General features: G+C 36.3%; 1 protein-coding gene across 1 annotated transcript in view; it reads left to right on the forward strand.

Annotated features, from left to right (window-relative positions):
- pfdn1 (prefoldin subunit 1) overlaps positions 1-15,041 on the forward strand; it is a 33,703-nt gene extending 18,662 nt beyond the window's left edge. The window contains exon 4 of the mRNA XM_067376418.1: positions 14,067-15,041. Within this exon, the coding sequence (XP_067232519.1) occupies positions 14,067-14,150 (84 nt within the window). The 3' untranslated portion in view covers positions 14,151-15,041. The remainder of the gene's footprint in view (positions 1-14,066) is intronic.
- Positions 15,042-16,577: the final 1,536 nt, after the last annotated feature.

Raw genomic sequence — 16,577 nt, forward strand, 5'->3', positions numbered from 1 at the left:
AAATACCAGTAAATTCTGTGGTGTCAGTCATCAGAAATGATCTTTAAACGCTGCGCCGTTGTTTTCATTCACCCGCATGAGGAGAAGCACTTTAGTTTCACTATCTGTTCAATTTGACAATTTATTTGACAGGCATAACGGATGATCAAACAGAATGCATTTTTGCTCTTAATAGTATTCAACTGCAAAGCCGCAACGCTGATGAATGGAAAAGAAGGCGGAGTCTCGAGCATATTTACTGCGCTAAATCTTACTGTAAACAGCACAGGGTAATCACATCATCTCCATAAGAATTTTGATTGGCCCAAAGCAGACTTCTTACATCAGCGTGTTCTAACTTGGTACGTGATCATAACGGTAATCTTCATTCTGTGTTCACACGTAAATTACCGGTAATTTATTGGTTACAACTTCCCTCACTGGTAAATTGCCAGAACCAATTTACCAGTATTTTTAAAAAGATCCTGTTCACACATGATCTCTTACTGGTAATTTACAGATAATTTACCAGTAAAGACCATATGTGTGAAAGGGGCTATTGTTTACTGATGGTTTTCAATAGATTCTAATGCTTGCAAGACTGTCACAAGTCATTTGTGCAGCTTTGACAAAACCTCATCTAAGTTTTTCAGCTAGTTTAACAAACATCATATAACAATGGATTGAAACTCTCCATAGTCATATATTGGGGGATATTGGTTGCTTGTTGATAGTGGGAGGTTATTGATGTTCCATAAGCCTGTAACCTGGAAACTGTGTAAACATCAAATGAAACATGATTATAATGGACTATAAAAACCCAAATGCAGAGAGTGGACTTTGCGTTGTCATTTAAGATGTCCACCACATGGCCGCCACTGAAATTCATGGATTCCTCGCCCTTTTAATGTTCTGTAGGTGTTACTTTAATTAAATTAGTGAATTCAACAGAAATCACAGTTTTTCTTTGCAGGATATGAGGCAAGACATCCCAGGTGAATAGGGTAAAAAACGAATGAATAAATCACCAATAGATCTTCCCAGTTTTCTAAAATGTTTAAAAATGCAAATGATTCAATTATATTATTAAATATGCACTAATTTGCATACACTTCCAGAATAGAAATCTGAACATTGCATAAAGCCAGATTGAAAATTCTTTTTTTTTTTTGACACATTAGACTCAAAGGTTTTTTTTTTTTTTTTTGTCACCCCAAATCTTTTTTTGTCACCCCATAAAAAAGCAAATACTGTCAAACAATCGGGCAAATGACATGAGCAAAACCCTCTGTAAAACTCTTCAGAATATATATGGAAATAAAACTTAAAAGTTTGTATGTATTAAAGTGGAGATTTCTGGACCAGTGCAGAAGAAAAATACTCATTTTGAGAAAATGGCCTTTAAAGAAATGTATTGTGGTGTAGCGATTCCCTCGTTTCTAGATGCATCTATTAAATCCTGATGATGCATATGCATTGATTTTGAAACATGGATTTTTGAATCTTGAATCAGTTGTTTCAGTCAATAATCGATTTAAAATGCTAAGAATCAAATGAATCACCATTCAATAGAAAGTCACTTCTTTAAAATATATAAGCATTAAATTATTAAATGCTCAAATTAATGGAGACGCTGCGCCTTTGTTCGCTCTCACAGATACACGCTGCAGTCTTTACCGCATTTCACTGGATTGCGCTCGCTCTCCGTCCATACCCATTTTTGAGCAGCCCGTGTTTGATCTCCCCTCAGGACTGCCACTGCTGTCAGATTATCAGATGAAAACTCTCTCACAATAGCACTATAGTCCGGAGTCAAACCACTCAAACCATTGATAATGTCATGGAAATAGATAAAATCCCATAACATTAAGCTATACTTGTAAGTATAAAGATACATTTCATTAACACTTCATTTTAGGGTCTTTTAACTAGATGCTTATTAGCATGCATATTACTAGAATATTGGCTGTTTATTTGTAGTTAATTAGCATATATTAATGCCTTATTCTGCATTCTTAATCGTATCCAATAAACTTAAACACTAACTTACGATTAATAAGCAGTAAATTAGGGGTTTATTGAGGGAAAAGTCATAGTTAATAGTGAATACAAGTTCTCTATACTAAAGTGTTACCTACATTTCTATAGCTCAGACTGATTTAAAACCACACTTATTCAAGGATGTGCATATTGCATGGATAGAGCAATAACAATGTGTTTAAAATGCATTCGCACATTTCTATTGAATGTAGGGCTGCACGAACTGAATCTGAAATGTAGCCTATATTTTAACACTATCCAACAAAATAGTTAACATGAGCTAACAATAGTTTTAAAGCCTTTTTAAATCTTGTTTTATGTACATTTTTACATACACCAATTTGGTCACACTTTAGTTTAGGGTCCAATTCTCACAATTAACTACAACTTTTGTCTCAATAAGCTTGTAATTACTGCTTATTAATAGTTAGTAAGGTAGTTGTACGTTTACGTATTGGATTAAGGGATGTAGAATATGGTCATGCAGAATAAGGCATTAATATGTGCTTTATAAGTACTAATAAACAGCCAATATCCTAGTAATATGCATGCTAGATTAAGCAGCTAGTTAATAGTGAGAATTGGACCCTAAACTAAAGTGTTACCCTCAATCTTGTAGGCTATTAAAATAAAGTGATGTAGCATCACTTGATGTAGTATTCATTTTTTGTTCAAAATTTACAAAATTTATAAGCAAGTACATCATGAATCCATTTTACGAACTATTTTTTGTCTTATCCTCCTGAATCACTACGATACACCTATAGTAAGTGTTTATATTCTGACTATTTTAGACTGGGTGGGATGACAACTGCTGCGGAGTAGCCCAGTACCTGTGTGACCCATCACAAATGGAGTAGCTCTGAGTAGAGTAACTACAAAGACGCATGCAACTAACGTGCTAATATAACAATGGACAAAAGGGATTTTTGCACTCTCTGTCCCCATGAAGGTCGCTGTGTAATTTGCACCGACTAAGGTTTGGCCCTGATGCTGTCCTTGAGCAGATCGGGAGGTTTAAGGGTGTGTTCACAATTGTAGTTTGGTTCTTCTTGGTTCTTTTGGTCCAAAAATAGAAAATAAATTTAGTCCTGGTTTGCTTAACATTCACACTATAATTTAAGACTGAACCAAAAAAAAAAAACATATTTTGCAGCCGAACTTACCGAACATCCAACAGCTTCTTTATTGGCATTTATGGTTCCATGAAGAACCTTTAACATCCATTTACCCTTTTGGTTCATCAAAAGGTTCTTTATATTATTAACATGTCCTTCACAATTCGTTTAGGTGTCTTTCATCTGTGTTGCATTCATTTTAGTTGAACCGCACCAGAGTTTGTTTTTAAGATGGCCAAGACCCACCTTTTCAGCGGTCTCTGTCCGCCTGTTTGGTGCGCACCAGGGTTTGGATGGCAGCATTCACACTTATTCAAATGAACTGCACTAACAGAGCAATTCATTTTAATCCAACCAAACCTGCCAAGTGTGAACACACCCTTAGATTTGAACTGAAAATACCTCACATTACCAGATAATCTGGGCCAAACATAGTAACTGAGCAAGGTACTGGATTTTACATCTGATTGTCAGGTGGGTTTAATTAGTGATAAATTGGCCTAAAACTCCTGTAGTCTGAGCCCGGCTTTAGACATATTTGGGGAAGCATTTAAATAATCCTTTGAATGCACTTAAAAAATGCAGAATTGAATAACATGGAATCAAATTTTTTTCTTAAATTTAATCAAAATTCATTCTACAATTTGCATTCTACTCAAAGATTCACAGCTCTATTTGAAATCTACAGATGTAAACAGATGAAGTGTAATTAAAATAAACACTTAAAAGTGTATTTTGGATGTTTACTTTCCACTAGTCTGAAATGACACATTAGGAAAAAGCCAAATATCCCAAAATGAACAGTGCTTGATTTTTTTTTATTTTTTTTTTTGCCTGTAGTGTGGCAGGTGCAGCTACAGTTCCTGTTTCATTGGCACTTTTAAGAATACATCTTTTGTTTCTGCAAAACAAACTTCTCTGCCACTCAAAACCAGTTTGTGTTTTCACCCAGAGGCATCTTCTACCTTCTTCTTAGCAACATTCCATTGGCCGCTGTTTATGTTTGATTTTGCTAAAATGGAATCTTGGCACATGAAAATCTGCAGCTTTTCTTTGCCGTTCATCCGTTCTGTCGGCCTTTGCGGCAGGTCAACGCTTTTCAGAAGCGTCACCTCTGCCTTTTGTAGCGGAGCCGGCAACAACAAAGGGCTCTTTTACAGCAGTGTCTGCGCAGACTATCTGCCCTGTCATCTGTGTTCTGACAGAAGTCACTATGGGCGGCCCTCACTCCCATGAGAGGATCCATTCAGGCCACAACAATGAAGGCTTCTGCAGCTCGATTGAGACAGAACCACAGAAGAGTGAGCCACAAGACCTCTCTTTGTGCCTTCTTCCGCATTGTTCTGGGAAGGTCAGTCTTCTGAGGTATCATTATCCACATGGAGAGTAGTGTTTCCATAACACAATGTGTTTGGGCAATGGGGAATCCCCCATTAGCTGTTGGGTTCATACCTTTGATGATAAACGGTTTAGTGCAAAATTTGGTGCATTGATTAATCTTATATATAATTTGTTATTTTCAATGACTTTAGGATTTTAGCATTTTATTATGGTCCAAAGATGACCTGTAAATTTATATTGTTAATGTTGAGAGCTTCAACTGAATGTTGTGGTTGTTTTCCTGTGTTTGTGCTGTGAAATTGCACACAAAGACAAAATACCATCAGTGTAACACATGAAACATAGTAAGTAGTAAGATTTACATTTATTAATTTGGCAGATGCTTTTATCCAAAGCGACTTACAAGTGAGGAATACAACAAGCGAGTCGCCATGACGAGGCAAATAGACAAGAAGTGCTCATAATACAAGTTATAGGCAGTGCTCAGATTATCCTAAGGTAAAAATAGTTGAAACAAAATATAATCATGTGTGATGTTTCATGTGGGCCCTTTTTATGAAAGCTAAAGTAAAAGTTTTTTTCCCATCATAAGTAGATTTGACAATATTTTACACTAAAATTACATCTGTGTTGTTAAACAATTTTTCATCATATATGTTAAAGGGCTAGTTCACCCAAAAATGAAAATTCTGTCATCTACTCACCCTCATGTCATTCCAAACCTGTAAAACTTTCGTTCATCTTCAGAACACAAGCAAAGTTATTTGAAATGAAATCAGAGCTCCACTCCATTGATAGCTACACAGCTACAGAAAGGTAGTAAAGACATCATTAAAGTAATCCATGTGAGACCAGTGGGTTAACCTCAGTTTTATAAAGCAATGCTTTGTTTGTGGAAAAAACATAATTTACCACTTCATTTACAAAATATGAATCGCCAACGCGTTCATGAGAGGACCATGATGTATGCGTGTTGTTGAAGCGAGATTGTTTTTTTGCACAAACAAAGCACTCGTGTTGCTTCATAAAATTGAAGTTAAACCACTGGAGTCACATGGATTACTTTCATGATGTCTTTACTACCTGGGGCTCAAAAGTGGTAGCCGTGTAGCTGTCAGTGGAGGGACAGAAAGCTCTTAGATTTCATTAAAAATATCTTAATTTGTGTTCTGAAGATGAACGAAGGTCTTACGGGTGAGGAACGACATGAGGGTGAGTAATTAATGACAGAATTTTTGGGTGAACTAACCCTTTAAGGTAACTTACAGTTAATCAAATAACTTTTTTTTTTTTTAGTGTTTTTTGTTCTGTAAAAATTACAAACATCTTTTGAGTCTAGCTTTCATTGACAGATTTATCAAAGAGATCAGCATTTAAAGGGTTAGTTCACCCAAAAAATGAAATTCCTGTCATTATTTACTCACCCTCTTGTCGTACCACACCCGTAAGACCTTCGTTCATCTTCGGAACACAAATTAAGATATTTTTGATAATATCCGATGGCTAAGCCTCTATTGCCAGCAAGATGAAGCTTCGAAGCTTTACGAATCTTTTGTTTCAAATCAGTGGTTCAGAGCATGTATCAAATGGCCAGAGTCACATGATATCAGTAAATGAGGCTTCATACTTCATAAGTTTTTCGAAATTTCAATGGTTCACCACTGGGGGGCGTGACTTTGGCAGTTTGATACACGGACATTGTTGCATTTGTGCGAGAGCGAGTCACACACTCAGTCTGTGTTTGCCAACCTGCACTTGCATTAGGGACTTAACTAAACTGTCACGTTTTATCGACTACGGCAAATCGGCTATTCTCCCCTAGTTCGAGTTTTTCCCTCTTTTGCACCTCACTTTTAAATTGCTAATTTGAGCCGCATGGGCATTCATAACAGTTTGGAGCAGAGTGAACGTTTTCAATTAATTCCTATGGGCGCTTCCATAGGAATGAATTGGCACCAATTTAGGGCATTCAATTGCTTGAATTTTTGGTTCATTATAGACTGGGTAAACCCAGCCTGATCTGCCGGCTATTTGATTTCGCCCGACAACTCGGTCTGGAAACCTGTACATTCATTTCTGCTACATCTGTTACACTTTTACGGGAACCAATCACAGACTAGCTTATCCACCTTGCTCTCTATTGGCGGGTACAGAGCTCTTTCTATGGCTCTGGGCAGGTATAACACGATGACGTCTCTCGCGCGACAGTCAATCCAATTCCTTTTAACCTCTCGACGATGCTAAATGACTTCTTTAGTTTAGCAAACAAATCACTCGACTGGGTGTAAATACCACTCACTTTCATGTTTTTTTTGCACAACCTGCAAAAATCACTTGATGCCATTGCTGCTTCTGCAAACCACTGATCAATGCTACAAACCAATACAAACTAAACCTGCCTGGAGTTTTCGCATCGCTATGCAAAGTACGTCACCCGGATCGTTGATCTGATTGGTTGAAGGACTGTCCAATTGCGTGAATAATGCTCGTTGATCACGCCTCTTGTGCAGTAGAAAATACATAGCGGACTCCCCAGACCAATGTTCAATTTTAAATTGAGCTTGGTCTGGTGATAGCCAGACAAGGTTCATTATATTTCTTAATGAGAAACTCAATAACAAAACAGTATAATGTCATGCTCGCTAGGCACTTTTACATTTTGATTTTAAATCAAATCTTCCATCATCTTGTCAGTCAGATCCTCACCCTCGTGATAAATGAAATCTGACTAGAATGGTGCAGACGATGAAACATGCAAATTAGGAAGAGAGGAATTAAGTCGTCTAAAATTAAAGAGGTCAATAGCTGATTACTTTAAAATACAAAGTGTGGAGGGTGAGGATGCTGGTGGGACAAGGACAAGCCAACGAGCCAGCATATAGACACAACTGATGACGAGGGCACAGGTGTGGACAGGTTGATTTAATTTCATTTTAATCAAACATTAAAAAACATTTTTTTTATTTTTTATATATATATATATATATATATATATATATAGTTTTTGATCATTTTTTATGGTTTTCATTTAAGATTTAAAACATTTGCCAACATGAGGTCTCGTGTCGCTGTCAGTCTTTCTTTTAACAGTGCAAAATTAGGGTATGCTGATTAAGACAACTATTCATCAGCATGCATTGATTAATCCCATGTTGTAGCAAACAAACAAACAAACAAACAAAAGGGTGCGACCAAATCATGTGCTGGTGTGACCAACCGAAAAAGTTGGTAGCACCAGTGGAAAAGTTAGTCTGGAGCCATGGGGGATGTCCAAAAGTGAGCAAGACACACACATACATATACCAAACTGGACATTCATGTAATCAAAAGATTGATTGTTTCGCATTTGGCTCAGCAGAGCTGTGTAGGAGGCAAGTGCCACTGAGTTAGGATCATTTCTGTTCCTGCAGACACTTAACGGCTAGTTTCAGCTTCCCTAACACAGACGTAGTAGTCAATACAACAGTATCCCACCGATTTTCCATGTGAATATGGAGTTTCTCGTCTTTTGCATATGATTCGCTGAGGATTCCCCTTTAGTTTTTCAGCTTGTGCACCAGTGCTCTTTTTATAGAATAGCTGCCCCACCCAAAATGAGATAATCAGTAAATAAACCACTGGAATAAACTTTTATCTTCTTCAGGACAGTTGGCTTTAAACAGTGAGCTCATTCCTTGAAGGATGTGTTGGACTGATTTCAACCAGTAACTTCTGTGTCTTTTTGAATGATTTTTTTTTTTTTAAAGAACGGTTCATAAGAGTCATTTGCTTAGGAATCAGACTGCACAGGCCACACTTTTTCTGTTTTCGCATACAGGCCATGAGGACAACTTCATATGAAAACATGCTTCCTTGCCATTACTTTGCACTCTACATTTAGTTCAAACTGCAAACTCACCATAAAACATAAACACTGCTGTTCAACAGTATGGGGTAACCCTCTTTTTTTTCTTTTTCTTTTTTGAAAGAAATGAGCAAGCAATGACATAAAAATTGCATTACAATTTCAAAAATATTACGAAGCACAAAACAAATTTTTCAACTTTGATAAGAAATGCTTCTTGAGCACAAAATCAGTATATTAGAATGATTTCTGATGGATCATGTGACATGGAAGATTGGAGTAACGATGCTGAAAATTCAGCTTTGACGTTACAAAAATAAATTGTGTTTTAAAATATTAAAATAGAAAACAGGTATTACTGTTTCACAGTATTACTGTTTTTACTGTGTTTTTTATCAAATAAATACAGCCTTGGTGATCCTGAGACACTTCTTTCACCCCAAACTTTGGAATAGTATTGTACATATATGTAGCAAATTAGGATACATAATAAAGATTGACACTTGCATGTCTCGCCCATTTGAATTAAATTGTCCTGATGCAATTTGCGGAGGATCCCGTTGATCTTTGCTGATGTTGTCTTGATGAGAGAGAACCAGTTGAATTCAGAGGATATTTGGTAAATGGAAAGGCAAGGCAGCAGCCTGTCACAAGCTTGGGGGTCTTCAGAAGACTTGTAGATCAGCATCATCTTCACATTCGCATTTTTTTTTTTTTCAGTAATGAAACCGCCGTGATCTTGTGATCAATGATTTTTAAAGTGTGAAAATGTCACATCCTGTGGATGTGACTTATATAGCCAATATGGAGTTGTTGGAGGGACATTTATAGCTATTTGTACAGGATATTAGCATAAGACATTGGACTGGGTGTTTGAGAGAAGAACTTTCTACATTCTTATAATACTAATGTCACAGAGTTAGCAAAATGTTAAGAGTTCATGGAGACCAAACATGTGACCCATGTGATTTTTAGTTACCATAGTATGCAACTCTGAAACATTTAATACAAAAGAGTTCAAAAGTGAGAATTAATACATGGATCAAACCCCATAAAAGGGATATCATGAGAGGGGAAAATTGGATACATGTTTATAAATTTCTCAAGTGGTTTTATATAGAATATCTAAGATTAAAAGGGTTTATATGTCCTTCTTAACAAGAATTAAGTGAGAGGCACATCATCTCTGCGAATTCCTTATGGTTGTAAAACTTATCAGTCATCATGTAAACAGAGGCTCGGTGTTAGCTGCATTTGTTGCAGTTGCAAATTATTCATTAACTATAATGAATAATTTGTGTGTCTGATTTGTCCAGATGCTACATAAAGTATATTTTCCACTTTAAGTGTGCTACTGTAAAATTTAAATTTGTTTGTACAAACTGAGGGATGAATCCAAATTATTTTCTGTTGTTGACGACATACTTTTGATAGAAAATTTGCTTTTTACCCAGAATGCAATGCATGCATTCTGGGTGTTCTGATGGTGTCTTCCTTGTTAAAGGGTTAGTTTACCCAAAAATTTAATTTCTGTCATTAATTACTCACCCTCATGTCGTTTCAAACCTGTAAGACAACACAAATGAAGATTTTTTTATTTTTTATTTTTTTGATGAAATTTGAGGGTTTTTTTTTTCTTTTTGCTTTTTTCGTTGCAGATCTTCAGTGTTTACGTCCGAACAGTGGCTCAGTATTGGTCAATACTTAGCTTGTGTTCAGAAATAAATACTGAAGCTCTGCAACGAAAATAGCGAAGCAGTATGACAGGGGACAGACGAATTTGTTGAATAAAGTCATTTTTGTTTTGTTTTTGAGCACAAAAAGTATTCTCATCGCTTCATAATATTAAGGTTGAACCACTGTAGTCACTTTGCCTTTCTGGACCTCAAAAGGTGCAGTGTTGTTGCTGCCTATGTGTGGATCAGATACCCTCGGATTTCATCAAAAATATCTTCATTTGTGTTCCGAAGATGAACAAAGGTCTTACGGGTTCGGGGCAACATGAAGGTGAATGACAGAAATTTCATTTTTGGGTGAACTAAATATATTTTCTTTTCATCCATTAAAGGGTTAAAGGCAGCCAAACAAGTCTGTTATAGTACTCGCAGTCCAACTCTATCAGATCGATGGAGGGGGTAATACAACATTCTGCACACCCTTTTTGACCATTGTTTCTGCCTTTCCAATGTTGTCTATAATGGGGAGGTATGGGTAAGCTGACATCAATTGTTATCATATCTCTTATCATGCTTGCTCAGGGAATATTTTCCTCCTCACTATGGCATGTAGACTTGTCACAAAACAGATGTCACAGTGTGAAAAACCCATCAAACCCCGTCCTCTCATGAAAAACAAGCAAGCGTGTTGAAAACCTGTATCAGCGGCATCTACAAAGGCACAAAAAAAAAAAAATACACAAGCAGCTTTGTACGTAAACAGGCTAGATGAGATTCCAAAAAAAAATCTTTTCTTCAATGAACAATTGACTCTTGCTTTTTATAGTACAGAGTTTGGATATTTGTGTCATTCCACGTCCTTGTTTTGCTTATTTGTGACACATTTGGCATGGTTTGAATGGAAAATCTGTTTGCGTAAATAAACTGAATACCTCTGTTTTCATGTAAAAGACAACACATTATCATGTTCCTAGGGAAAACAAGACAATGCATTGAAAACCCATTGAACGAAACCAAGTTATTTAAAAGCAGAAATAGGTAGTTTGCTCTTTTTGTGCTAAGCCACCAAAACTTTAAAGGGCTAGTTCACCCAAAAATTTAAAGTCATCAGTTACTCACCCTCATTTTCCAAACCAAAGGCTGTAAAAAAAAAAAAGAAAAAAGGAAAAAAAAAGATGGAAGATGCACCTTCACTGTCTACCTAAATCGGTGCCTCAGTGACTACCTCGCTCAGAGAAGCTGTCCATCATCACGTCAAACCCCCGTTTTTTAGCATCAATTAACTAAATTCAAACTTATTTAAAAAAAAAAAGACAAACCCTTGAAAATGGCATAATCTGTCTTTATTTGAAGTGTAATTTGATTGTTTAGTATGTCTCACGTCCCATTTGATTACATGGAGAGGGTGTGGTTTATGAGCTATACTGCATCCAGCCACCTGGGGATGAATCAACATCTTGGCTTCACTTTTCAGGACTTGTGCGGCACACTTGTTCCAAACCCATAATACTTTTGTTCATCTTTAGCCGCTTTTCCACCGTCGGGCTGAACGGTTCTTAGAATGGTAAGGAATTGTTCCAGTTGTGTTTCCACTAGAGCCTGGTACGGCTTGGCACGATTACAAACCGTTCTAGGCACGGTTTTCTAACCGTGCTGAATCGTGCCGGTAGAATCCGTGAAGTGGTGTTGGCACACACGATTGGTCACTTTGTCTGTTTCCTGTCTACCAGTTTCTCCGTAGCTGGTTAAGCACTCTATTTGAAGGACGTAAACACAAATGAATAATAAAATTAAAAGAAATATTTAATCATCCACCATAACGCGGTCATTATTACATCTCATATCATAAGTAAACCGTTGCATTACCAAGGCAATGACTGACGCTTTTATATTACATTCCAAAGAGCGGCCATTATCAGCCCCACAGTGGGAAAAAAACTGTATCCATAATCAGCTGGTCCGGATCGGCACGGAATGGTTACGCAATGAGAACCGTTCAGCCCGATGGTGGGAAAAACGGCTTTTGAAACATGAAAGATGGCATTTTTAATGAAACTTTGAGATTTCTGACTGTCTCTCCATTGAAGTTGATATGATATGCAGATTGCATATGGATTGGGTTCAGTTGGTCACAGATTTGGTGTGTTGACCAAAAGACTTTAAAACCAAGCAGCTTTGTTTCACTTTCAAATAAGATTTTCCTGATAATTTACTCACCCCCATGTCATCCAAGATGTCCATGTCCTTCTTTCCTCAGTCGAAAATAAATGAAGGTTTTTGATGAAAACATTCCAGGATTATTCTCCTTATAGTGGACTTCAGTGGACTCCACAGTTGAAGGTCAAAATTACAGTTCCAGTGCAACTTCAAAGAGCTTTAAACTATACCAGACGAGGAATAAGGGTCTTATCTAGCGAAACGATCAGCATTTTCAGAAAAAATGTAAATGCTTTATATAAACAAATGATTGCCTTCCAAGTGGCTTACGCTGTATGTCCTACGCCTTCCCTATTCTACTTACGGAAAAAATGGAACTGGTGCTACATTCGTTCCATAAGTTAAATAGGGACGGCGTGGGACATATAGCGTAAGCCACTTGGAAGGCAATCATTTGTTTATATAAAGCATATACAGTTGTATTTTATTTTTAGAAAATGACCGATCGTTTCACTAGATAAGACCCTTATTCCTCGTCTGGTGTTGTTTAAAGCCCTTTGAAGCTGCACTGAAACTGTAATTTTGACCTTCAACAGTGGAGTCCATTGAAGTCCACTATAAGGAGAATAATCCTGGAATGTTTTCCTCAAAAACCTTAATTTCTTTTCGACTGAAGAAAGAAGAACACGGACATCTTGGATGACATGGGGGTGAGTAAATTATCAGGAAAATTTTATTTGAAAGTGAACTAACCGAATCTACTTGACCAACTTGCGAAATCTGCTTTGGGAAATACTGTATTTCGCCCTCACACAGAATTCTTATTTAAATGACTGTATTTCGTCAGATAAAAATTCGCTGTAAAATGTGACCGCATCTGAAAGCCTACTTTTGCAATCTTCGAAGTTTCAAAGTTTCGAAGCCTCAAAGTTAGACTTTCAATGGAAGGACAGAAATCTCTTGTGATTCATTAAGTCATAATTTATGTTTTCACGTAAATGATGACAGAATTTACATTTTTGAGTGACCTAACCCTTTAAGTTTATTGTCATATCATTTAGTTTTTGAGAGTCTAGCTGCATAAGGTAGTCATATGTGACTGAGGGGGGATGGAGGAAGGGTGGGATTCCCAGACAGCAATGAGCTAATGTGTAGTAATGCTTGGTTACAGATGTAAACACATGCCTATACTTAAATCATTACAGACCTGTCAGCCTACAAGCCACGTTTCGACCTACAACCACTTAAAATGAAAATACAGCACACTTTTGGTTCTTTTTTAACTACTCACAGACGTGCAATTGCGATATAAGGTAGAAATTCCTGCGGCGGTTGATGTAAAGTTGATTTTTAATGTTATATAAGTTGCACAACATTTGTTATGTTGAAAATGACTTAATTCTTATTTATTGTGTTTATGAGATGGTGCCACATCGCCTTGGGCAAAGGTTTTGTGTGTGTGTGCGCGCGCACTGTGCATTTGACTCACTTCTTTTGCAACACGTTGTCGGAAGACTTCAGGTAGAGGCCTGTTACTCTACAGTATCTCGGTCACTAACCAGGTGTTGGCCTGTGATTTACACATCCTGCACATGTTGTGTAATACATTCACACTTTCTCTAGCATGCAACAGCTTTGCTCTTACTACTCTTTTCTGATTTCATTTTTCATATACAGATTTCATATACTTATTTAACCTGAGAAATCAAAGTTTAATTCGTCTTGAGACCGTCTTTGAATGCAATCCAGAAAAAATCATCATCTTATCTTATCTTAAAGAATTTTAACAGCTCTGTCACGCAGTTTGGGGAGTAAAAAGGGTGTGTTCAGAAAGAAAAAACTTTTGATGTTTCCAAATGTGCGGTTACAGCAAACTTAATTTAGTCTTTTCCCCCTCTATTTTCTCTGCAGCAAAAGAAGACGTACCTGGAGCGCAGCGTTAAAGACGCAGAGGACAACATCAGAGAGATGCTGATGTCCAGGAGGGCCCAGTAAAACACTTTCACAACCATCCACGTGTGAAAAACCTTCTTCATCACCTTTGTACACCGTGCCCTTAGTTTGAACATGCTTGTGCATGTATTGGAGAATACTCGTGACAGCCGAGGAGTCGTTTTATCAGCTGAACACAGGAAGTTTATTTAGGTTAATAGTTAAAAATGAATGTACTGTTGACCGTCTGTCTAATACTGACTCGTGTGATATCTAACACCTGAGTATTCTGTAAGTCTTTTTAAGTTATTGATTGTTTTGTTCCACAGTTCTTTATGGGATTTTTTTCTACAATTTTGTAATAATGCAACAATTTTTTTTTTTTTTTTTTATGTAAGCAGGTGTTAACATGGTAATAAAGGTGACTGTTTAAAGACAGCAAATTCTGTGTGTGTGTGTGTGTGTCATAGATGGCACAGACAGTAATTTAGATATCATCTGAATGATGTGGTACTTGGATTGCTGTGTGTTTTGGGGATTGCTGTGTTTATGTTTGTTGCCTCTACGTCACTCATTTCCTGTCAATCCCTCTGGACATCCTCTTTCTCAACCGTCTCGTCTCTATGTCTCTTTTCTTCCGTGTTCTTCTGATCCTAGGCTGGTCTCTCAGAGAAATTTGTTGCATAAGCTTGTGAAAACTTTTCTTTCAGGCAACAGCCTTTAAGCTGGAAAAGAGAAATACACCAGACTTCTGTTTAAGTCTTCTCCAGACAGCCCTTCCTGTGTCTTTCCTGTGTGCCTGTCTGTGTCTCACTCCTTCGTGATGCAGATGTGTGTCTGCTTGATATCCTTCTTCCTCAGTAGGGAGCTGAATTGCATAAATAAAGCAATGGAGGATCTTTCTAAATTTAAAGCTTTGTAATTGATGAGGTCAAACCCAATGAGGTTTTGGTTTTGCCTCAACTTTATATATGACACTCCATGAATATTTTATTCTGACTGGTCAGTCACAGCATTTTCCTGTCAAATATGTACAAACATTTACATTCACTTTAAAAGTAAATTCAGTTGGAGTAAAACTTTTTTTTTTTTTTATCATTGTAGTAATATATATATATATATATATATATATTACTACAATGATAAAAAAAAAAAGTTTTACTGTTTAAAAAAAAAAAAGTTTTACTGTGTAAAACTTATATATATATATATATATAAAGTTTTACACAGTAAAACTTTTTTTTTTTTAAACACAGTAAAACTTTTTTTTTTTTATCATTGTAGTAATATATATATATATATTACTACATATATATATATATGTATATATATATATTTAAAGAGATATGATGCTACAACCTTATTTGGCCCATTTTACCTGACTTCACCCTATATATATATATATATATAATATAGGGTGAAGTCAGCTAAAATGGGCTATCAGGTAAAATGGGCCAAATAAGGTTGTAGCATCATATCTCTTTAAATCTTTACATTTTTACAGCCAATCCCAATAACTGATCTTCTATTGTTTCAACACTTGTTGACATGTAACAATAGTTTTGACTGGTTTGAGTTTTTTAAGGGGGCAGGGCAGAGTGTTAAATGAAGCTTGTCAGAGAAATTGTAAGGAAAGTGAGCCTGACAGTAAATTCCATTCATAAGTAAGCTTACCAACAAAGTAAATATTTTTGAACAAGGTTTTGGCATGCTCTTTCAAATAAAAAATTTAAATTTAAAAAAGAAACTTCAATTTTTGTGAAAAAGGTCATTTTAGTTAGAAATGACTGGTTAAGCTAAAATGGCCCACAATTTTCAGCTCAAATTGGCTGCATACACACGCACTTACACAGACATTGAGGGTGAAAACAGGGTTATAGGCCTAGATGTATCCATACAAAATCTTAACAGTCTTTAAAAAAAAAAAATGCATTGCAGACAGTATGGCAGGAGGACAAGCAAAGGAAGGAAAGCTAAGAAGAGAAAGGGAAAGAAAGGAAGATGTCAGTACAGTACAATGTTAAGACATATACAGGAAGTGTTAATTTATTTTTTATTTTTTTGGTCAAAGATGTTCTAATCTTTAAAAAACGTTTGACAGATATTTGACAAGCATACACACATACATGCACTCAAAAGACACCAATGCACAGAAACACACCTATACAACATGATCAGTTCATTTTTAATTGCATTTAAATTGCATTCAGTTTAATGAACTAAATTTATAGCGTTGTTGCTATGGCACACTAAAGACAATAGTGTCAATTTACTGTTAAAAATAAAATGATTGATGGCTCAAGAAGGGACCTGCTGATACTCTTAACTCTCATAATTTTAAAACAATTATACCTTTTCATATTTAAATATATATATATATATATATATATATATACATACAGTAGAGTTGCACCTATATAATGGCCAGTAATCAATATCGGCCGATAAAAGCAAACACAGGGCCGATATATCCTGTCAATCAAAAGAGGG

Source organism: Chanodichthys erythropterus, chromosome 22, assembly GCF_024489055.1.
Source record: "Chanodichthys erythropterus isolate Z2021 chromosome 22, ASM2448905v1, whole genome shotgun sequence".
In the NCBI taxonomy this organism is placed as follows: Eukaryota; Metazoa; Chordata; class Actinopteri; order Cypriniformes; family Xenocyprididae; genus Chanodichthys; species Chanodichthys erythropterus.